At 32.1% G+C, this 27,899-nt stretch overlaps 1 protein-coding gene across 2 annotated transcripts in view; it reads right to left on the reverse strand.

Moving 5' to 3' along the window:
* The window catches only part of ASZ1 (ankyrin repeat, SAM and basic leucine zipper domain containing 1), a 39,722-nt gene extending 12,040 nt beyond the window's left edge, over positions 1 to 27,682 (reverse strand). The window contains exons 1-10 of one of the 2 annotated variants that reach the window (XM_069462126.1): positions 27,546 to 27,682; positions 27,028 to 27,127; positions 22,891 to 23,013; positions 21,058 to 21,169; positions 8,963 to 9,074; positions 8,275 to 8,409; positions 6,542 to 6,666; positions 5,700 to 5,775; positions 4,632 to 4,688; positions 3,541 to 3,650 (exon numbers count right to left, since the gene is read on the reverse strand). In XM_069462126.1, the coding sequence (XP_069318227.1) occupies positions 3,541 to 3,650; positions 4,632 to 4,688; positions 5,700 to 5,775; positions 6,542 to 6,666; positions 8,275 to 8,409; positions 8,963 to 9,074; positions 21,058 to 21,169; positions 22,891 to 23,013; positions 27,028 to 27,127; positions 27,546 to 27,650 (1,055 nt within the window). In that variant the 5' untranslated portion in view covers positions 27,651 to 27,682. The remainder of the gene's footprint in view (positions 1 to 3,540; positions 3,651 to 4,631; positions 4,689 to 5,699; positions 5,776 to 6,541; positions 6,667 to 8,274; positions 8,410 to 8,962; positions 9,075 to 21,057; positions 21,170 to 22,890; positions 23,014 to 27,027; positions 27,128 to 27,545) is intronic. The other variant, XM_069462128.1, reaches the window with a different exon arrangement.
* Between the last annotated feature and the right edge of the window lie 217 nt (positions 27,683 to 27,899).

A 27,899-nucleotide genomic window follows, 5' to 3' on the forward strand; every position in this document is an offset into this window, starting at 1 on the left:
GCCTGTAGTCCCAGCTACTCTAGAGGCTGAGGCAGGAGAGCTGCTTGAGCCCCAGAATTTGAGCTGCAGTGAACTGTGATTGCACCACTGCATTCTAGCCTGGGTAACAGAGTAAGACCCTGTCTCAAAAAAAAAAAAAACAAAAAACTGTGAAATGCAACTAAAGCAGTGCTGAATGGGAGATATGAAATACTAAATGCTTATATAAGAAAAAATGTTGCAAATTATCTATACTTCTACCCCAAGAAGCTAGAGGAAGAAGATCAAAACAAATTCAAAGCAAGTAGGAGGGAAACAATAGGATAACAGCCGCAATCAATGAAATTAAAAACAAAAATAATAGAGAAAAGTTACTAAAACAAAAAGCAGGGCAGGTTCTTTGGAAAGAAAATTGATAAACCTCTAGCAAGACTAACAGAGATAAAGAGAGAAGCCAAAAATCACCAATATCAGAAATGAAATGGGATATTACAACAGATCCCAAAGCCATCAAAAGGATAATAGGAAATACTAGAAACAACTTTATGCTTGCAAATTTGACCACTTAGAAAAAATGAACCAAGTCCTTAAAACCACAAACTACCAAAATTCAGCCAACATAAAAGAGAGAAAACTTGAATAGTGTTATAACCATTAAAGAAATTGAATTTGTATTTTAAGAGTTCCCCCCTAAAAATCTCCAGAGTTCCCCCCTAAAAAATCTCCAATGGTTTCACTAAAGAAAATCTACAAAATGTTTAAAGAATAATCAACATCAACTCTACACAATCTCTTCCAGAAAATAAAAGAGAAGGGAACACTTCCCAACTCATTTTGTGAGGCCAGCATTTCCCTAATACCAAAATTAGACAAAGTAAAAAAAACGAACCTATGGTGTAATATCTCTCATGAACTTAGATACAAAAATCCTTAGCAAAATACTGGCAAGTCAAATCCAACAATACATACAAAGAATAGTAAAACACAACCATATGAGATTAATCCCAGGTATGCAAGGCTGGTTCAGTAGTTAAAAATCAAACAATGTAATCTACCATATCAACAGGCTAAATAAAAAAGTCATATGATCATATCAGTTGGCATAGGAAATACATTTGACAAAATTCAACAACCATCATGATAAAGCTCTCATAAAAATAAGAATACAGCAGAATTTTCTCAATCTGATAAAGAGAATCTACAAAAACCTTACAGCTAACACCATAGTTAATAGTAAAAAAACTGAATGGTTTCCCTTTAAGGTTGGGAACAAGGCAAGAATGTCCACTAACCACTACCATTATCCAACATAGTACTGGAAGTTCTGCCCACTGAATGAGGCAACAAACAAACAAAAAAAATCCAAATAAAAGACATACATATTACAAAGGAAGAAATTAACCTTTTTCAGACTACATAATTATCTATGTAGAAAAATCTCAAAGAATCTACAAAAAAAGCTCCTAGAACTAGTAAGTGAGTTCAGTAAGGTTGAAGGATACATGATCAAGACACAAAAATCAATTGTACATAAAACCAAAATTAAAAAATCAATACCACTGATAATTGCTCCAAAGAAAATAAAATACTTAGGTATAAATTTGACAAAATATATATAAGATCTGTGTAATTAAAATTACAAAATACTGATGAAATAAAACAAAGAAAAACCTAGATTTTAGAGATATCTGAGCTTATGGATTAGTAGAATTAATACAGTTAAGATGTTAATTCTGTCTGAATTAATTAATAAGATTAATGCAATTACTATAAAAAAATCTTATCTTTATCTAAAATGTATATGAAAAGAAAAAGGACCTAAAATAGCCAAGACAATTTTGAAAAATAATAAAAGAAGAGGAATTAGACCTCATCAAAATAAAAAATTTTTCTCTGTGAAAGACCCCACTAAGAAAATGAAAAGAAAAATTACAGACAAGGAAAAAGTATTTGCAAATCACATATCCAACAAAAGACTTGAATGAAGACAATGCCCACATTAATCCAGTAGAAAATGGGCAAAAGACATTGTTAGACATTTCAACAAACAGGATATACAGGCGGCGAATAAGACCTGAAAAAACTGTTCGACATCATTAGCCATTAGGCAAATGCAAATAAAATTATAATAAGCTATCATGACATACCTATCAGAATGGCTTAAAAAAATAGTGCTAACACCAAATGCTGGTGACGATAGAGAGAAACTGGATCACTCACAGATTGTTAGTGGGAATATAAAACTGTGCTGCGATTCTGGAAAACAGTTGGGCAGTTTTAAAAAATACTAAATATGCAACTACCATATAACCTAGCAATTGTCCTCTTAGGCATTTATCCTAGAGAAATGAAAACTTCTTTTCTAGCAGAATCTTGTAAATAAATGTTCATAGCAACTTTATTTGGAATAGCCAAAAACTAAAATCTACTCAGATGTTTTTCAACGGGTAAATGGTCAAACTAACTATGGTATATACATACCATGGAATACTACTCAGCAATTAAAAGGAATGAACTACTGTATTGATACATACAACTCTGATAAACCTCAAGGAAATTAGGCTGACTGAAAGCAGGCAATGTCAAAAGGATACATACTTTATGATTCTATTTATACAACATTTGTGAAATAACATCATTATGAAGATGGAGAACAAATTGGTTGGTAGGGGTTGGGATGGAGAGAGGGATGGATGTGGCTATAATGCAGTAGTATGAGGGAGTCTTGCAGTAAAAGTATGTTAAGTACATTGATAGTGGTTGTGTTTACATGAAGCTACACATGTGATAAAATTGCACAAAGTTATATATACATACACACAAGTGAGTACATGTATAACTGGTGAAACATTAATAAGCTCAGTGGATTATACCAATGTCAATCTTCTGGTTTTGACAGTTATGCAAGATATTAACATTGAATCTAGGTGAAGGGTGCATGGGACCACCCTGTATATTGCTTTGAAATAGCATATATAGCTATAATTATTTCAAAATAAAAAGTTAAAAAAATCATGTACAGCTCTATAATAGATTAATAAAACCAAATATCATTATTTTCAAAATAGATTTTAGGTTATCAATAATCAGTGTTTGACAAGTTTATAATACTGGATGTTAACTTTATATATTGATAACATAATTTGTCATTTTGTTAGGCTAAACATAGAGCTGAGCTTCATGAGAAATGCTTTCTTATTGTCCCAAGCAAAAATATTACTACTTTGAATTTTTAATTTAAATGATTTAGAGAGTAAAAGATATACTATGAAAAGCATGGGATCTCTTACATAATTCAATCTAGCAAGGTGCAATGAAAAAATAAAACAAAAATGTTTCTATGTGAGTTAACAAGAAAATGTATTGCTTTGCTTTTTGGTAAAATGACTTTATAAAAACTGACTTTATAAAGTGCATCGCATTTTAGAACTCAGTATATTCCAAAATCCATTTCTCTGGAAAAATGGTGGTATCAAGTAAAATGACTCAAACATTAACAAATTAAACTAAAAAAGACTACTTGGTTCTAGACAATATTAATGTAAACCAGTAAGTTATTACCTGATTTCCAACTTTGCCACTTCTGGTAACTCTCCAAATTTTATTTCTTCTACCTCTAGTTCTTTAAGAGCAGACAGAATTTTCTCCTGATCTTTACTGGTAATTCCATTCTAAGTAGAAATAATTTTAAAGTGCAGTGAGGTAGTTATGCTAAAATAATTTAATATTCAAAATTGCTAAAGATGTTTTTCTACTTGATGAATTCACATCTTGAAAAAATAGATACATATTGGAAAAACAACAAATATACTAAAGAATATACAGTTTGCTTGTAACTGTGATTGACAAGGTTACATCATTAAAATATTTAGATACATGGGGACTATAGTCAATTTTTTTGTAGTATATAACAATTGTGATAGATTCTCAAAACAAATGACTAGATTTTAATATATAATCTTTCAAAAAACACAATAAAACAATTATCCTTCAAGATACTATTTCAAATATTACCAGCAATAAGTGAGAATTAAGCCCTCTTTTTGTCTGTATTCTACCTTTAGTATTAAACTAAATTTTCTATTTTAGATTCAGTTAAGTAGTATGCATATTTCGATTTTTAGTGATACTAAAGATTTCATGTTTCCAACTGAAACCTGTGTTTGTACATCAAGATCATTGCTTTTTAAGTATCCTATTTATCAAAGTATCTCTAATACTTGCCACAGCTATTGGTTACTTAATACTAGATGGCAAAATAATAGGTACTAATGGTTTTGAGAACCAAGCAAAAGGCAGTATTTGGAAGACACATGTTCATACCCACATATAAAAAAAAATACCTCTTATTTCTAAGTAGCCTGTTTTACAAATCTATTTCACATTTGGAAATAAATCACCAGTTTTAGTTGAGATGTCATGACAATCTGAAGAAAAAACCCACAACTTTAAGTCTTTAAATGTTCTTAAAGTAATTTAATACTGTAACACAAGATTTTAGATATGGCTATCCACCGTCATAGCTAGTCAAGAAGTTAACAAAAGATTCATCACAGTCTGTAGCCCTAGGATTTTAAAAATAGAAAATAAAACTATACACAATTTAGAAAACATCAAAGATTATATCTGGAGTTTTTGAACTTGATACTAACCTTTGTAAATTCATCTTTCCTCATGGTCAAAAGGTGTCTTAAAGTTATATCCTTTTCCTGTAGAAAAGGGAAAAAATGCTACCTTTCCACATAAATAAAATAGTAGAAGGGGATGTAGACAAGTGTACATAAGTTAGTCAGTTATATGCTCTACTCCTAACAACTTCCAACTTTCTAAAGGGAATAGCATATGTACATACAGAACTATACTATTGAGTAGATAGTAGTGAGTATCATAATACCTATATTCACCTAAAAAAGTACAAACATACCTGGTTTTCCAGATTCAAAGAAAATAATTACCATTCATATTTGTATACATAAAAAGAAAAGAAGTTCTATAAAATCTGACAGAAATGTTTTATGAATATTTTATATTTCTGACTATATCACATTAAACCACCAATAACATGTATTTTTACTCACAATTTCTCCTAATAGAAATTTCAAGATTGTACAATGAAACCCAACTCTGAAATATTTGAACAGAATGTGCATACTCCTAAGGGGTGTCTGTCTTAAATAATGCTTTATCGCTTCAGTATCCCCACTTAGCTGATAATAATTGTCATCTACTCAAATCCAGTAATGTATGCTTAAAGCACTTAGTGCTTGGCATATGATCTAATTTAACCTGCATGACAACCCTACAGTAGGTATTATTATCCTTATGGACAAAAAAGAGATATTTAACTAACATATTTCAGTGAATAAACATTACAGCAAGAATCTGATACCAGGTGTGTTTGGTTTAAAATCATACTTCCTCTAATATTCTAGAAGGAAGATCAGCAACTGCAAAAACAAACTAAGGGCATAGGTGTACAGAGGCATTAGGCAGTGAGTAAAAGCTGTTTAATCTAGCCAGATTCTAATTTATGTAAATTTCTAGAATAATGAAATTTTTGAAATGCTTATTGCAAGTTTAAAATGGGATATTCTACAAATTATAGAAAAAAGCGAATTGGCACTCATTCATAGGTATGTTTATGAATTAATATTTAATGTTATATTAGCCAACAAATAAACATTTATACATAACTCATTGGAGGTTATATAAAATCATACCTTTAATAAATCTGTCATATGTTCAAGTCCAAGACCATGTAAGAATATTTCCAGATCGCCAAATGCTGTATATGAACTATACACATTTATAGCAATGTTAAATTTCAGAACAGACTATAAATGCACAAACAATGAACATATTTTTATATTTCAGAGACAGAATGAGAATAAAATTGAGTAAGAACGAATCCATGTAGAATATATTTGCAATTTCACACCAGTCCTATGCTATATCAAAGGAATGAGCAAGGTTTCTTGAGTGAAGATACAGAAAGAAAATGGTGATGGTAAAATGTAGCTCATCTTTCCTAAGAATGAAACTATTTGCCAATATGTATTCCTAGTGAAATCTCTGTACATAAAAATCTCTTTAATTGCACTAAGCAAAAATTAAATAACAAGCTTAAATGGGGTAAGTAGAGAATGGTTTTTGGCATGTACAGAACACTGTTCAGGGAAAAAATGTATAAATAATTTTAGCTTATAAAATTAGAAATGTGCTAAAAAGAATTAGAAACTAAGGTACAGTACTGTTTGAATACTAACATAAATATAATCTTAGAACCTTTTAAAAATAAATTTTATTGTTGATATTTTACCTAAAGTTTACATGTAAAGTCAAAGTTATCATTAGTGTTAGTACATACGAATAAATAAAAATTTTCTAAAATTCTGAAGAACACTCAAAATCCAGACATTTCTAAATGACATTTTGAAATGTTTGTAACAGTTTAAAATATGACATATTTTAAATAAGTCACCATATTTGCTACAAGTAATAAAAAATGCTCTATTTTTACTTATTCATAGGTATTCTGTTAAACCAAAACATGTTATGTTACCTAAATATGTGATCCTTTTCTTTATCAGAATCTGTTGTCAGTAGTTTACAAATGGTCTCTTCCTTAGTTAGCTGTTTAAGATTTCCTTCCAATGGATTTAAAGTCAAAGAAAGAAAATTGAAGATCTGAAAAAAATCATAAACCATTCAAATATAGTTAACATATACTATCACTTACACTTAAAAGAAACTGAACATATGACTATTTTATATCTAGAAAGGACGTTTTAACAAGGGGAGAGGGACAGTATTTTCACAATTTACTACCCTGAGAACAACTTTTAAAAAAATTAATATATCATAGCTGTACATTTTGGGGATACATGTGATATTTTGATGCATATGTACGAGTAATGAACAAATCAGGGTAATTGGGATAACAAATAAATGCTTCCTTGTCCAGAAATAATAATCAGAAAAGCAAAAAGAAATACATCTAATTCAAAATAGTCAAAATTAAAGGAAGATAGTAATTATTATAATAATATTTTTGGTAAGATATAAAACAAAACTAAAAATTCCATTTTGATAAATGACTCGGATTAAGTACTGAGGTATTTTACATACATTGCTAAGTGGAAAGGAAGTAATAAGCATGACTAAATGTATACAAATTTCAACTGCACATCTCAAAGAGTTTGGAAAACCCTTAGTTTTCAAATCTAACAGAAAGTCAAGCCAATGTCACATAATCAGCTAAAATACAAGATCAAATCTTATCTGAAGAAATGATTTACAACTCAAAATATCTTTTGATGTTCATAAACTTCTCATGTCAAATTTAGTGACATCTATTCTAAATTTAATAATGCTATAAATTTTCAAAGCTTAGAAAGAACGGTAAATTTGTTTTTGAAGTTTTATAGGGCTTTAGTGATTAGCATTCACTCTAGAATAATTTTGGAAATATTAAAATATTTGGAAAATGATAGGCATGTTTATCAGATTGCTTAAAAAATTAGAAGAAGTTACTTTACATGCCGTAAAAGTGGCATGGTTTGATGATTATATGATGGAATCTTTGAAATTACACATGCTTTAAAATTCAGAAACTTGGTGTTACAAACTCTTGAACTAAATAATTTAGTTTTACTATTGCACTATATGATCCTTACTTAGAAATTACAGACTTTCTGGATAAAGCTTTAATGTTCAGTCCAAAAGTTTGTATCAATAAAGTAATTTAGTATATATAATAATTTATTATTGAGCTTAACATATAAATGACAGTAGATCATATTCCCAAGTATATTATCACTTTATCATATACCTACCTTGTCACATGTATAGGAGTAAATGTTGTTTAAAGGATTTAATTTTTAGATTGTCTAATATCTATTAATTAAAATTATAAAATGATGTTTTACATACATGTTCAAGTTTTGACAGTTTATAAGCTTTCTCAATACAGCAATTAATTTTTAAAATTCTAGACCAGTTTGAAATGTTTAAATAGTCTACTATAATTTTAATCTTAGGACTAGAACAAGATTTTATTATCCTTTTATATAACTTTTAAATTACCACATTATAAGTACCATTTGTTTAATAGAAGATGAATACTCTAGCAAAAGTTTTTATTACCTGGCTGGAAGAAAAATGCATATTTAAACATTTAAATTAGCCAGATACATTACAATTACACTTGTAAATTCTAAAAAAAAAAATACAAAAGTTCTACAAATGATAATGTGACATGTTACAGAAAAATTAGTTCAATATATAGAAGCATACCTCAAGATGTTTATTTCTTTTTGCAATCTCACTTGGTATCTTTCCATCTTTGGTTTGCAGCATTTTATTAGCTCCAAGTTCAAGCAACTTCAAAACTACATTTTTATGACCCTGACGTGCTGCCCATGTTAAAGCCTAAGTGGGGGGAAAAAGAAGATTGTTTAAAGAAAAGGAATATATATGAGACAGATACAAAAAGTTTTCAATAGTATTTATGGCACAATAAAAAAAGAGAACATGGTTAATTAATGGAATGATGCAATCTCTTCTTTCACAATGTAATGTAAACATATTTCTAAAGTTGTAATTGCAAAGCAGACTGCAATGCTCACTGATTTTATAAATCCAAACAATGTTTTTATACAGTTACTGATGTTATGGAAGAAAATGATTTATCTGCTAATCACTGAAGTGTTTTCAATTCAAAAAAGAACTCCCATGTATATTTTAGAGTCCCGGCTTTGTTGTCTGTTACAACTTCTTTTGTCAGGAAGGAGGACTAAGAGAGTCAGTTCATTCCTTTATTTCTATTTCAGCTATTGCTTTTTTTTTTTTTAAAACCAAACAGTAATTACATCCCAGTCCTTCTGTAATTATTATTTCTTTAAATTCTTTTTGTAGATTACTGATAAAAACAAAATATTGATGTCATGGAAATAAAAAGGAACATTGTATAAGTGTTTCTCACAGTATAACCATTCTCATCCTGGGCATTGACTTCTGCTCCATGAGCAACAAGGAGAGCAACAACCTGAGGGTGACCATCTCGAGCAGCATACATGATTGGAGTCATAAGTCTCCTAAGCAGGAGGAAGCAAAGAAACATTTGTGTTAATGCTGCCATTAACAACTACTCAATTTCATTAATTTAACCACACAAAATACCATTAAGTACTACTTTGAAAACAAAAAGAAATGAAAGCTTTTAATAAAGCAGGTGATTTAAAAATCTAATTTCCTGGTAAATAAGTAGATATGAAAGAGATAACACTTTTAAAGTATTGAATGCTTACACAGCACCCTCTAGTGAAAAAAAATGTATCTTCAAAATCACTAAGTAAGCCACGCTGTTGTAATACAAAGTTTCACAAATGTACACATTCTTCTAGAAAATTATCAGAGTACCCACAATATGTTTATGCTGGGAATATAGTGATGAATGACACAAATAAGATCCCTGCCATCACAAGATTTGCTCATACTAAATGCTTATTACATTTTATTTTGCAGATTGCTGAAATAAAAATATAAATTTAAATCAGGGGTCATTAAATTTTGTCTGTAAAGGGCAAGAGAGTAAATATTTTAGGTTCTGTGATACATACAGAGATTTGTCACAACCACTCAACTCTGCTGTTGCAGCTTGAAAGTAGTCATAGACAATATATAAACAAATGAGCACGGCTGTGTTCCAATAAAACTTGAGAGGTCTGTCAACCTCTGGATTTGAGTATCAGCTGTGGAGTCAGTCTGCTTAGGTTCAACTCTAGCCTTCAACATTTACTGGCTGTGTAACCTTAGATAAGTTTCTTAAACTCTCACTGCCTCAGTTTCTATAATTTTAATATGGACATTAAAATGGTTCCTACATTTGTGGCACTTATTTGTGATATTATCGTAATCTGTGATAAGATAAAAATGTTCAGTAATAAGAAGAATGCCAGGCACAGAGTAAATACTGTTGTTATTAGCTATTTTTTATTAACTGTATCTTGTTTTCTTTTCTTGCAAAGACAGAGTGCTTATAACAAGCATCTTTGCCTTATTCCTGACAGTAATACAAATACTGCTACTGTTTCTCCATTAAACATATTTGGTTAGGCTTCAGAAGGTATATATATTTATGAAGTTAAGGAACTACTCATCTAATCAAATTTTACTAAGGTTATACATCAGTAATAGATCTTAACTTTTATAAAATGCCCTCCTGCAATCTATTATAATGATAACTATCTTTTTAAAAAAATCCCTTGACCTATTTATGAAATTGTTTCCTTAATATCGAACATTTTTCCATAGTGATATGAATTCCATTTGATCATAGTATATTATTCATTTAATATTTCCTAATAACATGAAATTTGCTGATATTTCATTAAGAATTTAAGATTTTTGTATGTATGTTCATAACCGAGATAGATTTATAAGGCTTTTTGAAATGGATCATTTTTAACTGGATGAAATCAGTGTTATATATCCTTTATAAAAAAAGAATTGAAAGGATTCTTTTTTTTTTCTTTGTGTTTAGACAGTATTAATATAATCTATTCCTTGGAAGTTTAAGAAAATTAATCTGTTAAACTCTGAGCCTAACACTTCTTTTGGAAGTCAGCTTTCTGACAATTTTTCTCAAAGGATACCTAAAAGTCACAACATAAAAAAATTTTAAAGCATAAACAAAAAATAAACTAGAAATAGCATTTGTAGGCAGACACAGTGTGGCTCATGCCTGTAATCCCAGCACTTTGGGAGGCTGAGGTGGGAGGATCGTTTGAGGTCAGGAGTTTGAGACCAGTCTGGGCAACACAGTGAGACCCCTGTCTCCACAAAAAAATTTTAAAAATAAGGAGAAAAGAAATAGCATCTTCAATACATATAACAATTATAAAAACTAAAAGATCCAATATACAAAATGTATATATAAATCAGCAAGAAACATGTGAACCACCAAATAGAAAAATTGCAAAGGACACAGTCAGTTAATATACAAAGAAATATAAAGGACTAACAAAAATGTGGGAAACCAATCAAATAAATATTATTGAAAAGTAATTATGCAAAGTAAAATGAGGCATCATTATTTGCAAATCAGATTGGAAAACTAAAAACATAAAAAAATATCTAGTGCCGTCACTATGTATCTCTTCTCAAATACTGTTGGTGGTAACATAAATTTATTCAACTTTTTCAGGAGATAATTTGGCATGACCTATCACAATCCTAAATATATATATATACCTTTGTTTTGTCCAATCCACTTTAGGAATGTGTTCTATAGAAAATCTACCCAAATTGCCAAAGATGTTCATTATAGTATTTTTTTATAATACTAAAAATTTGAGAACAATCCAAATGTTCTTCAATAAAATATTGGGTTAAGTAATGATATCACATCCATACAGTGGAATATTGTATAGCCATTATAAAGAGAGAAGTATATCTATACATACTGGCTGGTACAGTGTCCATAAAACACAGTTAAGTTAAAAAGAAGTCAATTGCAGTACAATATAAACCCCATTTAAAAACAAAGAAAAACAAAAGCAAAGCCCAAACATATGGAAGAAACTCTGCAAGAATATATAACAATGTGCTATAGAGTATGGAAAATGGAAGACTTTTTACTTTCTAAGTTACATAATTTTTCAAAATTTTAACAGAAACCTTTTATAATGAGAATTTTAAATAAAAATGAAATGTGAAAATTCTATCTTGAGGTACAATGGAACCAATGTTCTTTAAATTCAAGCAAATCTACTTGCTATTTTCAATTCTGAATACATAGCCCACGGCTTTGGCAAGAGCAAAATGGCCTTAACTGGACCTTATGGCTCTAACTCATCCTCAACCTGATGTCAGAATAACTTTTATAAAGTACTATTATGTTCATTCTTCTCCTTAAATTGTTCAACAGCTTTCAGGATGAAATTCATATTTTTCTAATGGATTACACAGGTTATTGTATAGCCACTGCTGAATTCTGACCTACTTTCTACTGCAATATCTCATGATCTGGTTACAGTGTTTACAAGTACCTGAATGAAACATGCTTTCTCATCCTTCTCTGTCTGCACATGTGCCTCCTTCTAAACTATACATTCATGTTTGCCATCTTCAGTTGGCTAACTCCTATTCATTATACAAAAGTAAGTTTGAGAGATAAACATTTGTCATCTCCACCTCAGTTAAGTTTTTCCACTTTCTGTTCCCGGAAATATCCTCTACTACCTATAATTTTAATATGCTGTAAATGTCTATAGTCTTGGAATCTCTTCTACAGTATTGTCAAATTCTTGAGGATAGGGTCTTTCACCTTGTATCTCCTAGTGCTTGGCATATATTAAGTGTTTAACAAAAAAGTTTAAAAAGTTAGTGATAATTGTTTTTTTTTCTTTATCTACCAGACTTCTTCAAATTTTTTAACAGTCAAGAGTTGGTTAAAAAGAATAAAGTTTATGTATATTATATAACCATAATGAAAATTTTTTTCTGGATGATACAAAGCCTTTTATTAGTCTTACTTTCTGGTTATTTCATTTCAATAAAATCTCCACTAGGGGGCATACAAATAAAAGCAGAAACAAAACTCTCAATCTGACAGAAAAAATATACCTTTACAATGATGTATTTATCACTTCTCTGTACTAAGCGTAAAATGGTTGATTTGTCTTCATGTCATATTTTTATGAACGGTTCAGTATTATCTACTCTGTTTTTAATCTTCTTAAAACAATGAGCTTATAGTTGGGAGATAAATGAAACAACTCTGATAAACGAAATTTTGGCAATGATAAAATGCTAGGAATTGGACATCCATTTCCAGCTATCAGAATAGTTTTATTAGATTAAACTTTCCACTGACAGAGGCTTTAAAAGCTAATAAAATACAAAATATGTTTGAAGGCACAGCAGAAAAACCAAGGCTGCCAGAACATGAGAAGCCGAGATCCAAGAAAGAAAAGAAGCATTTGTTGAACTGAGTCCTACATCCTCTGTCACTTTTTCCCTTGAGATATTTGCCAAATCCTAGGTGGCATTAGCAGAAAGCAGTACTTTTAGTCCTTCTCATGGGGCTAGACATACAAAAATTGGTCAGGGCTACCAAAGCACTGAGAACTTCAAGGATCAAGAATCTAGAAAAAAGAAAATAACAGAAAAGTGACCCTGCAGAGAAGTGATCTTCTGACGAGCTTTTGCCTTCAAAGCATTTGCAGATTCCTAAACTGTAAAAAGTGTGTGTGTGTGTGTGTGTGTGTGTGTGTGTGATAGGAGTGGAGCAGGAGAGGAGAGGAAGACTACAAACGCTAAGCTGAAACCAGCTGCTAAGAGGGCTTTCACTTTCAGCATTCCCAAAAAGTTGAAGAAATAAAAATTTGGCATTCATGAGCCTAAAAAGGAGAGTTGCTCAGGTAAATACCCAAAGTTTGAACTGATAGCACTGAAAGGCTATACAGGAAATAAACTAATCCTGAAACCCAATCCTGAACCATCTTAATCCCTGATTAGATCAAGGTGGTCTGCCCTTGTTCTAATTATCAGTCAGAAGAATATTAAATATCTTCTGAAAGCAAACAAACACGTAAAATGTTTATACATAATATCCAGCATTCAATAAAAAATTACCAGGCATTCTAGGAGACAGAATCAAGTGACTGAAAGAAAAGAAAACAGATAATATAAATAGTCCTATAGATGTTATCAGAAACACACTTTAAAATAAGTGTGATAAATATGTTCCAAAAAATAGAAGGCAAAAAGAAAAATTTAATTAAAGACCAAAACTTTAGTCTTTGTATATTTGGTATATATTGACTGATAAAATATCAAATTCTCAAATGAACTAATTTTATGAGGCAGTAGCATAATTTTAACATAATCAGTGTATATAACATTATTATAATCAACAAGATTTATGAAAAGGCAGTCTATTTGATGGAGAACTGAGTTCAATCCAAAAGTAGTAATTTCCTACCACGTACCAAACACCAGTAAGACAAAAGTCAAGTCAGAATTTGGAAAATTTTTTTTTTTTTGGTCTTGGTTTCTGTGCATGTGTTTTGAAAGATTAGTGTTAAGAACTTTCCATCAACTAGCTTTTCTCACCTCTATCCTCTCTTTTGTGCTTTTAAAAGGACGAAGTAGATTTCCAGTTACCTGAACAGCAATATTAATGCATGCCTTAAATATGGAAAGTAACACTAAGATATTTGTAACTGTTTGCATGCATGTAAAACTGCTAATAAAGATAAAACCAGTTCCTATGTGCAGATAAAAAAAGAGGTGAGACCTTGTCTCTACCAAAAATAGAAAAATTTTAGCCAGCTGCAGTGGCCTAAGCCTGTAGTCCTAGCTACTCGGGAGGTTGAGGCAGGAAGATCCCTTGAGCTCAGGAGTTTGAAGTTGCAGTGAGTGATGATGATGCCACTGTACTCTATCCCAGGCAACAGAGCGAGAAACCGTCTCAAGAACCAAAAACAAAAAAGACAGAGAAAGGTAAATTTAGAAATGAGCACATTATATGAACAGGTAATTTATAAAAAATATATAAAAGGCTAAAAACATAAGGAACAATGTTCAAACTAATTAAATATCAGAAAAATAACAATAAAAACTGTGACATGCTCATTTTTTATCCATCAGATTGCTGGATAGTCATAAAGCCTAATAACATGCAAGGATGCAAAAAAATGGATGTGCTTTCACATGGTTTACATATGTAAACTTGAAAAAACTTTTCGGAAGACAGTTTAGATGTACCTTGCAAGATTTTAAATGTGCAAACCTGCTTTGTTAAAAGATCAGTTGGTTGTAGGTATGTGGCTTTATTTCTGGATTCTCTATTCTGTTCTATTGATCTATGTGTCTATTTTTATACCAGTACCATGCTATTTAGGTTACTATCACCTTGTAGTATAATTTGAAGTCAGGTAATGTGATACCTCTAGCTTTGTTTTTTTTGCTTAGGATTGTTTTGGCTATATGGGCTCTTCTTCAGTTCCATATGAATTTTAGGCTTGTTTTTTCTAATTCTGTGAAAAAAAGGACACAACTTAACAAGAAAAAAAAACATTAAAAACTGGGCAAACGACATGAGCAGATATTTTTTCAAAAGAAGACACACAAATGGCCAAAAAACATGAAAAAATGCTATCACTAATAATCAGAGAAATGCAAATTAAAACCACAATGAGACACCATCTTGCTCCAGTCAGAATGGCCATTGATAAAAAGTCAAAAAAACAACAGATATTGTCAAGGATGCAGAGAAAAGAGAACACTTATACACTGTTGGTAGGAAGATAAATTTTCCTGCCTCATGGAAAACAGTATGGAGATTTCTCAAAAAACTAAAAACAAATCCACCATTCAATTCAGCTATCCCACTACTGGGTATCTTATCAAAAAGATACCTGCATCTGTATGTTTATCACAGTACATTCACAATAGCAAAGATATGGAATCAACCTAAATATACATCAACTGATGACTACATAAAGAAAATGTGGTATATATATGCCATGGAATACTACTCTGTCATAAAAAATAATGAAATAATGTCCTCTGCATTAACTTGGATGGAACTCGGGGCCATTATCTGAAGTGAAGTAACTCAGGAAGGGAAAATCAAATACCACACATTCTCACTTGTAAGTGGGAGCTAAACGATGGGTATGCAGGCCATAGAATGGAATAATAGATATTGGAGGCTCCAAAAGGTGAGAGGAGGGTGAAGGATGAAAAATTATCTATTGAGTACAATGTACACTATTCAGGTGATGAGTACACTAAAAGCTCAGACTTCACCACTACAAAATATATCTATGTAACAAAACTGCACTTGTACCCCCTAAATCTATAAAAACAAAAATAAATTGGCAAAGGGTCTGAATAGGTATTTCTCCAAAGAAGATACACATAAATCATATAAAATAGAAAATATTCTGAAATTGGTTAGTGGTGATGGTTGCACATCTTTGTGAATACACTGAAAACACTGACTTGTACTTGAAAGGGTGAATATTATTGTATATATTAATATAGAATCACTGATTGCCAAAAGGTTGTACACATATTGTTTTCAGTTGGACTAAAATAAATGCTTAGTATTTTTTGTTGTTTTTGTTGTAGCATGAGCTCTGGAATAATCTGATGTGAAATGGAGCATTTAAGATTCCAGAAAGAATAAGTTCCCAACTGAAATAAAGGAAATAACCAGGAAAAAAAATAAATGTGCAAATCTTTTGAACAATTCTAATCCTAGAAGTCTTCCACAGAATTAACATGAACCAAGAATATTAAAATCGATGTTATGGAAAACATTTGAGTGCTTACTCTACACCTAGGCACTGCTCTAAACACAAAACAACTTCATGATGTGAGTGATGTATTTATTCCTATATTATAAAAATGAAACTGAGAAGATGAATAACTTGCCCGAATTACAAGGCTAGTAAATGATAATGCTTGGATTCAAACCTTGGCAGTCTGGCTCATGAGACAGTACTCTTAACCACCACATCACATAAGAACGTACAAATTCATACAAACAACTTAAATGTTATCAATATGCTAATGGTTCAATAAATTACAGTGCATTAATAAGGAATACTATGCAGCTATTAAATTGAGGTAAACTTATTATATATTGACAAAGAAAGATCCCAAACACATTTTCAAGTGAAAATATACATATATACACATATGTATATATGTGTGTGTATGTAAATATATTGAATAAAAATGATTGGGAACATTTATCAAACTGAGGCAGAGAATTTAAGGAATTTCTTTAGTCAAAGAAGACTCATGATTTACTACATAGACTTCTATATTATTTTAATATCTCACAACAAAAATGTATTGACTATTTACAGGTTTAAAAGGGCTAGGAAGAAAAATTATAAATGACAATTTCTAGTAATGTCTCTAAATAAGCTATTTAAAAAATTCTTTCTGTGAGAATATTTTTGTGACTTTAGTCTGTTTTCATAGCAACAAATGATATGTCACTTACTTATAACTAGAAAATAAGTTACTATGATAAGCCAAAATTATACCTCAATCTATCAAACTGCTCTAGTGACATTTACAACTAAATTTATATTCTGAGAAAGAAAGCAACATTTTTCCCAAGGTATCTTCTGTTTACTAAAACATGCAATAACATTCAACAAGTTAACAATCACACAATGATTACGTCAAAACCTTGGGCGTTAGTTAATGTGTGCTGTCTTATCAATAGTAATAAAATATCTGTTGAAATTAAAATGCCACATCACTTTGAAAAGCCCTTATCTTATAACTGAACAATCTGAATACAACAAAGTCCTCTGCCAGAAAAACATAAGGATTTAGCACATTGGGCGGGGAACCCACAATTTCTAAAACCAGAAATGTTAATTGCATGTACTTTTAAAAGGCTTATTATTACTCTAACAATAAAAATGTCAATTCTAAATTTAAGGCTACATTGAAAAGGGTCTCAATTTTGTCGTGAATGCAATAATCTAAATAATATAATATGGATCTTTATGTTACTAATTTATATCATTTTTATTGTATTAACATAAAAAAGAAAATAAGGAATACAAAATCTATACTATATGAAGTTCCAATTAATTTTATCAAAGGCCACCTTGTTTTCAACTAAAATGGTAACATTTTTCTGTTCACATACTTCCTTTTCCAGTTTGTAGACTTTTTAAGTCAAAATATTCATATTTTTATATGAATACTATTTATAATATTTGAATTCATTATTTGTAGTGTTTATATAAATACTATTTAAAGCATTATTCTCATACATGATACTATAATTTAGGGAAAGGGACAGAAAAGAAAGCCCCAAAATCCATAGATATAGGCAGTTTAACATAAACATATGTTTTGCAACAATTAGAAAAGTAATGCTGTTTAAACTGGTGTATGTTGAAAAAACCCTCAATGTAGACAGACAAGATGGGGAATATAATACATTCTACTGGTGGATCCTGTTCAGATTAAACTATTATAAATACCCTTATCAAATCTCTGCTAAATTCAAAGGCACTTAAATACTTGAGTGCCAATTTTCTGTTCTGTAAAAACATCATCAACCCCTGAGTTTTAAGGATTTAGACAACATATTTAAAAGCAATTAACACACTGCCTGGTACACAGCAAATATTCAATAAATGTTTCATTTAAAAACAAAGTAAAAAGCCTAACCCCCAAAGCAAATACTAAAGCCAAAACAAACACACCGGTATTAAATTTCTATATTTGCTAGACACAGTACACTGTGCTAAATATTGTCAGTAGCAAGATTGAAGAGAAACATAAGATGTGATTTGTGTCCTTGAGAGTTAATTTAAAAACAGCTTTCAAGTTGTCAGTTCTTAAGCATTAGTCTCACAAGAAGGAAAATGAAAATTAAAGAAGTTAAGAAAAAATAATAAAAGAACAAGGTAGATCTATATATACTAATGTGGAAAGTTGTCCATGAAATATTAAGTCAATGCTATTTCCAAAGCCATTTTAAATAAGATTTTTAAAAAGAAGTCTGCATGGAAAACAAAGAATGACAGAGCTGACAGAAAAACAATTATAAATAAGCAAATAATTAAAAAATTTAGAAGATGCTGATTTCTATTTCTAGTAATGGCATGTTAGATAATTTGGACCAAAATTGTGAAGGCATCTAAAACAGCTAGGTGAGAAATTTTTTTCAATTTCTTAAAAACTGAAGATCTAAGATGCTGAGAAACTATTAAAATCTAGATGGCAAAAAGCCAGAGAGCTAAACTTAGCAATCACAGTTGCTTTTGCCATGAGGGCATTTGCCAGTCCAGAAGAACCCAGCGGAAAAATGAACTATGGCTTTGGTGGCCTTCAAAATCAAGAGGAATGAATTCAAAGCCGTGAACTTATACAAGGTATGGAGTTTGATAAACTGTATTTAAAACACTTTCAGCTGGTATTCAAAGGGCTCTACCCTCAGCGTAAGGATTAACCAGAAATAAATAAGCTCTTTATGTTTACACCCCCAAAATGGTCCAGGGAACCACAATACCTGAATTTAAGATTACATGAGTCCTGGACTGATAGGGCCTCAAGTACCTTTTAGAAATATACAAAAAATCCTCTCTGATAGATTATCCTAGCCCTCATATTATTCTTACAAGATTTTAAATCTAATGACTAGCACCTAGTCATGAATGAGAAGCATGAGAAACATTGCTAACAGAAACAAACCCCAAAGACTTAAGATATTGGAACTGTTCTATCTAGGTGATATGTTTACCATATTAAAGATGTTTTTCAGTTTGAAAATATTTTCAGTGTAACAGTAGAAGTGAAGCTTAACACGACTAGCTCCATTCTGCCTCTGACCCTCTGTGGTAATATCCTTTAGGTTAAAAGCTTCTGCTTAGCTCTGCACGTAGGCCAGCTAATTATAGGAAGAATTTAGTTTGTGGTTCAACTCTACAAGAAAGATGATAACCGTCCCTTTCCCAAAACTAACTCCCGGGGAGATAAGGAAAGTATGCACACAAGTAACAATGCTATGGTAAAGATTTATAGGAACATTGTGACCTGACCTACATCCTCCAAAGTTAACTGACCAAGAACGAAAAGTTTTAAAACCTCCTCGAACCCTCGCTGAGGCCCCGATGTCTGCAGTCTTTGGTTACCTCTTCCAAGTCCTCTCCTCTTCCCCCTTCCCTTGGTATAAAAAGGAGCCTAAAGTTCATGCTAACTTAAGATGGTTCTTTAGGACATTAATTCTCCATCTTCTCGGTTTGCTGGCTCTTTGAATAAAAGTCACAGTCCTTGTCCCAGTACCTTGTCTCAACTTATTGGCTGTCATGTGGCAAGTGGTATGAGCTTGGACTCAGTTACATCAGGGAATAAAAATTGACATTGCAATTTAACAAAAAAATCAAACAGAAGTTCTAGAAGTAAAAAAAATTAGCTGAAATTATGAACTCAATTGATGAGTTTAATGACATATTAGAAGGTGAAGTGAGGCAGATCAGAAGCTATTATCCAGAAAGTGGCACAATGACACAAAATGATGGAAAATAAAAGAAAGATATTAGGGGATACAGTGAGAAGATCTAATGGATACACAATCAGAGGCTCAGAAGGAGAGTAAATAGGGTATATGTAGTATCTGAAGAGATAATAGATGCGAATTTTCAGAACTGAGGCACCAATCCAAAATTTAGAAGATGCCTGTCATGACATAATGATGGCAGATGGAGATACCTTAATGACACTGCATTAAACTGATGTTTTTTTTTAATCAGCCATTTTCAGGATGAAACAAACAAAAGAAATGTTGGAAGAAGCTAAGATATTTTTGCGAAAAACATTGACACCCAGGAATCCAAATAGTATCAGCAGATTTGAATGTTTGCTTAGATATAAAACTTGGGAGCAACATAAACTTCTAAGCAGAGGAGAATTTCTCTTTTAATCTATTTATGTAGTAAATTTGAACATTAAATGTTCACCATCATGAAGTAAAATTTTACTTATTTAATACAATTTTTTGAAAAAGGCCAATCCCCAAAAGGTATAAGGCTTTTCTTAGGCTCCTCTGAGGGGAAACTAACAAAGAGCTTTCTCTTCCATGGACTGAACAGGTGACTGAAGAACATTTTCAAGGCAAAAAAAGAAAAAAAAAATTGTGGACTCTAGGAAAAGGTTAGAATTCAATTCATAGATCTGTAAAACAATGGGAAATCCCAACAGGAATATTCTAGGTACTTTGCTGCTAACAATTTGCTGAATGGGTAGGTTGATTTTCCCTGCCTTCCCTTGGTGGCAAGAAATGATAGTTCATTGTCCTCCTTTCCCTCTCATTCCAAATTCTTATGACATTCCTCTAAAAATTAAAAGTTGAAAGACTATCTTCATGATATACTTTGATAATCTTATAGAATTGGAACCATGACCTTATGACCTATTTTCATTCATCAACTATTTGACCAAATAACCAGACATTGTTCATGATTTTTAATAGGTTAATAATCAAAAGTATCTTCAACATTTTTTAATAGATATAAAGTCTCTTACCTACAAGCAATATTTGGATCAGCATTTCTTGAAAGTAGTAGCTCTACACACTTCAAGATCTGTTCCTCTGAGCCACGAGCAGAACATGCAGTTATCAAAATAGTTTGCTTATCTATAGTAAAGGGAAAAGTTAGGAAAAATACTTCACATATCAAGAAGTGCATATAATTGACTTTTTTTTTTACCATTCAAAACATTCTAAATATTTACTGTACTCTTAAATTCTATAACCTCTTCCCAAATCTCTCACACTTAGCAGATAACTTTAAGTCTTCCTTTATCAAAAAGTGAGATCAGGGAAGAATCTCTTTACTCTCCAAATTATATCTACAATTCATTTATTAATTTCCTTCCCCTATCCCGTTTCTTCAAGGGAGAACAGAAAGTGGGTAAACACATGGACTCTGTAGTCACACTGTCTAGATTTGAACAGTTTTTGGTCAATTAAAATTGCCTTGCAGAACTCATGATTGGAAAACAATGATCTATATTTTCTGGTTTCATTTCTTTACTTCTCACCCACTTGACAACTCCTGAAATCTGGCTTATACACTACACTACTGAAACTGCTCTAATTACCACTTCATTGATTTTTTTTCAGTCATTTTCTATTTGATGTCTCTGAACTCACTGTTTCCTAAAACTCTTCTTCCCTTGGCTCCTATGATGTTAATGGAGATCAGAGTGGATTAAAAACAAACAAAAAACACTTCTCAATTAAAACTCGGGAATTCAAAATAGGTCACCCCAGCTGTGGTTCATATTAGTGGCTCAATCTGACAAAGCATAAAGATTCTAGTCCCAGTTTTGCCACAGAGAAACTGACTCCAGTGATGTCTTAATATCTCATTAGGCCTAATTTACAGATACCAAGGTAGTATCTGCCCTCTTTATCTGATAGGGATATTTTGTGGCAAACAAAAGAATTTATGTGAAAAATATAAAGTGTTTTTTAACTGTAAGTATCCCTCTGATTAGAAGGAGGGAGAAGCAGAAAAACTATTAATCAATTTTTTGAGCAGAATATGTTACACACTTTTAAAACTCTCAATCCTAAGTATAGTTTTCCTTGAGTGATACTTTAAAATGATGTAATCAAAAGAAAAACAAAGCATAGCAGACTAAACATGAAACTGTTGATAAGACAAAAAACTATGTAAAATATAAGTGGGAAAACAGAATAGAAATGGTTTTACAAATATCTAATGTAGATACAAAATTTACATGAAAATTAATTCTAAAATGAAACCTACACCTGAATTATGAAGTGAATTTAATTACTTGCTTAAAATATGTTAAAAATAAGTAATCGGTAATTCAATATAATAATTAAACTGGATTTGCTCATATACTTATATTAAAAGCACTCAAAGCACTATTGGGTGGAAATTATTTAGTAACAAAAACAGAAAGATACAAATTTCATAAACTACCTTTGAAACAACTTTAAATGATATAATTCAGAGTTGAGTTTAAAATTCCAGACTGATTTTCAAGTAACTTTCCACAAAATTACAAGCTTTTTGATGTTTCTTTCAATGCATTTTTTCCTTTAAAAATAACCAAAATCCTCTAGCACAAAAGTTAAAAGTATATAACATAACTAGCCATAAAAATAACTGAAATCTGTCTTTTTGGAAAGACAGTTTTTCAAAACATGTATGGTTTCTAATTTTATTCTGTATATTACTTACATAATACAACTAATAGAGAGGTTTTTTTCAAACTGCTTTTTTATTTTTTTATTTTTTTACTTTGTATAATAGCTGCTTGGGAATCAAAGAATCACAGTAAACATAAACATAATCAGTTAAATTCTCTCAAACATCTTACCCTTATCAAAGCTTGCATTAGCACCTCTGTTCAAAAGGACCCGAACCAGCTCTACATTGGCAATGCTAGCAGCATACATAAGGGGAGTCCACCCATACCGAAAGCTGGAATCTACACTAATTCCTGTCAATATAAAAACAGCTTTTAAAAACCCTACCACCAAATGAAATCATTGTCACTTTAATATGCTTAAAGTACTGTGTATACTAACACACCATGCACTTTATTCTACAAGGGAATTTTTTGGTAATAATGGCTTCAGAAAAATAGAAAATAGTTATATCAGGACTTTAATAAAATTTGCTAACTTCAATTTCACTATAAGCAATATGTTTCAAGAGACCTGATCTGACCAATGTTTTATTATATAATATATAAAATACCTATATTATAACAAGTTTCTACATGCTACCTTTTTCTCTCTAGGGGAGTTGGGAAAGGTTCAACTGAGGTAAAATGTCTTGAGAATTAGAATATTATTCCTAGACAATATCATACATCTCTATGGTATTTATGTACATAAATATCACATAATCCCTAAGATACCCTTAATTGCCTTCCCAACACTAAATTTATCCATGGGTGACTGACAAAACATGAAGCTCAAAAGATAAGTTAGGGTTAGATTATGAAAGCTCTGTTAGGAAGTGCAGACTATATTTTGTGATCCAGGAATCAAAATCATTACATCTGTATCATAAAGGCAACATAGATACCACTGTTGAGAATGGGACAGGAGGCAGCGAGACTAGTTATGAGGCTAGTTTATACAAAAATCAGAGCAAGGGCAGTAGAGAGAGAGGGGAAGTAAAACAAAAGGATATTTTAAAGGCAAGGTCATAAGAATTTAAAATTACTTTGATGAGGAGGGGTGATGGAAAAGAACAAATCAAAAATAACTATTAGGTTCTACCTTGGACAAATGAATGACAAGCAGTGAGCTAAAATAAAGTGGGGCACAGATGAGATATCAGGCCTTAGGAGTAGGATAAAGTTTTAAATAGCTACTTTCGAAAATGGGACAAGAAGAGACAGATAACAACTGTTAAGAAAGCACAAGAGTCAGCTGACTTTAGAATCCTCAAATCATTAATGGTACAAATCCTTGGAATCATCTGATCTTGCCCAACAGCACTGACTGCTTTGGTAATATAAAAAATTTTAAAAAAATGACTGAACTGATCTAGGATTGGATCTAGGACTGAGGAGGAGCATAGAAGATGAGACACAAGGACAAGGATACAACAAGGCAATGAATACAACTCTTTAAATGTATGTAAAGCTTTTTTTTTGAAGAATCAAGATTTAGTAGCAATCTCTCTCTTCAACCCAAGAATCATGTGCTAACCTCAAGAAAAGAAAGAAAACAGAACACTTTTCTGTTTCAAAGAAGGAAAGCTTGTATGTGAAACAGCACTGAACATGTGCTGTTTAATACCTTAAAATTTAATACCTTAAAATTTACAGGTTCTTCACACTGCATGAAGGTGCTGGAATAAAAAATAAATGACAGATTCTATAGTCTTTGGCTATATAGTGTTCCACCTGAAAAGATGGAGGTCATGTCACTGAAGAAATGCAAACTTGGGTTGGGGGGAATCACTTTTTTTTCTGTAAAAATACTAGGTCACTGAAAGACTACATATGTCCAATTCTAGTCACCTAACTAATTAATATAAAGTACATGATAATCACTAGGAGAAAAGTAACCTTAACTCTCTTAGTACATACATATACTGCTGGTCCAACTTGTCTTTTCTAAAAAATTTTCCTCTTTAAACTGCTGCAATCGAAAGACTATCAATAAGATCAGAGAAAAGGGCATCATTTTCTCATTATTCTTTTTTTTTAGACAGGTTCTTCCTCTGTTGCCTGGGCTAGCAGGCAGTGGCATCATTATAGCTCACTGCAACCTCAAACTCCTGGACTCAAGCTATCTCCCTACCTCAGCCTCCTGTGTAGCTGGGACTACAGGCACATGCCACACCAAATAATTTTTTGTAGAGATGGGGTTTCACTCTGTTGCTCAGATTGCTCTTGAACTCCTAGTACCAAGCAATCCTCCTGCATCAGCCTCTCAAAGTGCTGGGATTACAGGCATGCACCAACACACACAGGTTATTATTCTTTTATTGACAGTATTGGTAAAACTGTGACAGCAAAGGTAGCATGGAAATAATGTGAAGAAAAAGAGAAGGAAATGTGGCATTTTAGCATACAAATTCTTACTAATCATCACCTCTAATACTTACAGTATTAAGCATCTATTATGTTCTAGGCATAATGCAAAAAAAAGTTTCAAAAGGAATGACAGTGAAGGCATTCAAAATAACACTATATTGTTTAGGGACATATACCTATATAGCAAAATGTAAAGATTCACAGGAATGATAAACAATATCTACAGAAAAGTGATAACATCAAAGGAGGGAAAGAAATTTCCATACCTCTCTGAATGTCTGAAATATTTAATAATTTAAAGAGAACTGAAAATGTTAGTACATAGCAGAATAACAAAAACTGGAGATATCTTCAAACTGTTAAAAGTGGTGGACTAAAAGGATACTTTCATTTTCAATTAAAGTTTTCAATTGGTGTAGAAATATGTTTCCAAAGCAAGAATGACTTTGAAAGGTAAAAAATTAAAAATCTTTTAAAAAGAGTTAAATAATGACATCTGGAAAGAAATACACTAAAACAGGAGTTACCTGTGAAAGTAAGACATCAGTACTAACAGGGGTAAGAGTAGGGACAATGGTATCTTTCTACTTATACCTATACTGTTGATTTTTAAAATAAGCTTTTAAAATTTTTGTAATTAAAAACAAATTTCAAATGGTTGACTAAATACCTACATAGCAGTAGGCTCTGTCCAAGAGACTGAAAAATCCGTATTTGCCCACCAATCATATCAAGTCCTAATCCTTCAAGAAACGTCATCACCTTCACTGTACCTAGTCCTGCTACTCCCAAGGCAAATTCTCTTTTCTAAAACAAATTTCTGCCTATTCCACCCTACCTAATACTATGTACACTAGACATATATTCATATCAGGTATTCAGGACTCTTTCCACTTATATAATACAAATTTTATTCATTATTATTCCTCAATTACAAACTCAAGTTTCACTGTCCACAAAATCATACAGATCCTTCTCATTTGTTACAATAACAGCTAACATTCACATAATGCCCATATGTTCTGAGTCCTTTATTTATGTATTTTAATCCCCTCCCCCAACAACCCTTTAATATAATGCATCTTCATCTTAAAAAGGGAGAAATTGAAGCTTAGAAATGTTTGGTAACCTAGTCAAGATTATAGAGCCATCAAGTGGCAGTTAGAATCAAATCCAGATCTGTTTTGTTTCCAAAATGGTTTATTTTCCACTAAGCTATGCATTGTCTCTGGCATAGAAGAAAAACATTTTGCCACATACAATCTCATCTAACTATTTTGTATTATTAATGTTTTGTATCTGCAACTAGATGGAAAATTCCTGTTCCTCCTTTGGATAACTGTTACAATCAACAATTTACATTTGTATGTGAAAGTAATTGAAAAAAATTTGTAATCCACAGAAAAAATATCAGGGGCCTAGAGCAGAATTATGATGCTGTACATAAAGAAATTGATGCTCTGGAAGTTTAAGTGACTATCCCAAGGAACCACACTGAGTATGCAGTAAAGCTGGAACAAATATCCAGATACTTATTCTGATTCCTAGCTTCAGGCTTCATTCCACCAAAACAAAACAAAAAAGCAGAGGGGAAGAACATATCTAAAATGTACATGACTCTCAACATGTGAATTTTGAGAGAAAAGAATAAATAAAACAAAATAAAATGTACATGACTAGAAACAATTCTCAAGAAATATATTATAGCCAAGTAATGTAAAGTAAAAGTGATCAGGGTGGGGTAGGATTAGTCAGAGTAAGCCTCCTAAATAGGTTGTAAGAACTAATGGAAGATAATTAGGGTAGCCTTCCAAACATAAGGATGAAAGAAGAAAATAAGGCACACAACTAAGTCAACTAAGATATATATGTAAGACAACTGATATATTAACATTCATGGTAATTCCATTGAAAAAGTAACTAAAATAAGGGCAATTGTGTTCCTTTGTCTCTCACCAGAATCTAGGAGCTCCTGGACCAATGAAATATCTCCTGTGGTCAATGCTTTCTTAAATGTTTCACTCTTTTCTTCACCAGGTAATGGCCCTTTTAATTTCTAAAAAAACAGAAAGTTTTTTTTTTTTAATCTTGTTATGCATATTTTCATTCCACTGCATCAGGAAACAATCATGTTTGGTTACGTATACAGGAGTTTTTTTTTTTTTGGTTTGGTTTCGGCCAATATGCAAAGTTTGTAAAGAATTCATGTCTAAAATTATCTTTAAAGGGAAATGGGTAACGACGGGTCCAAACTCAAGTGCAGAGCTACGATGATCTAAAGAAGCGCATCTGATGGAAACCACAATAGGGAAACAAGAGGACAATTCTGCGGATTTAAGTCCAAACGCCCATATTTCCACTGGGAAAAAGGGAAACAGGCGAGGACGTAAGAGGGTTCACAAGGCGAGGCTTTGCCTTCGAAGGCCACGGGAGGCCGATGGGAAGTGCGGTCAAGACAAGGCCTCTTCCGCTACCTGAGACACGCGGTCGAGATACCCGATCTCCCAGCCGTCATCCTCGCTGTCGCTACTCTCGCCTCCGCCGGCCACTGCCAGGCCGCGTAGCGCGCCCGACGCCATGCCTGCCAGGAAGCTCCCTACTCGCACCGCGCGCCCGCGGGCTCTCCCGGCGCCTGCGCACTGGGGGAGCGCGCAAGGCTGCGCGGGAATGGTTGCACGGGAAGGAGCGACACGCGAGGGCCTGGGCCTTGGGAACCTCTGACGCAGGCGCGTAGATGCAGGACTCTTACCTCCCTGGCTGCCTCCAAACTACTGCCACCCGAGGTGGAAGTCTGGCGTGTCTGAGGGGGCCCACCGGGCTGACAAAGT

The sequence above is a fragment of the Eulemur rufifrons genome, chromosome 29 (genome assembly GCF_041146395.1).
Source record: "Eulemur rufifrons isolate Redbay chromosome 29, OSU_ERuf_1, whole genome shotgun sequence".
Classification (NCBI taxonomy): domain Eukaryota; kingdom Metazoa; phylum Chordata; class Mammalia; order Primates; family Lemuridae; genus Eulemur; species Eulemur rufifrons.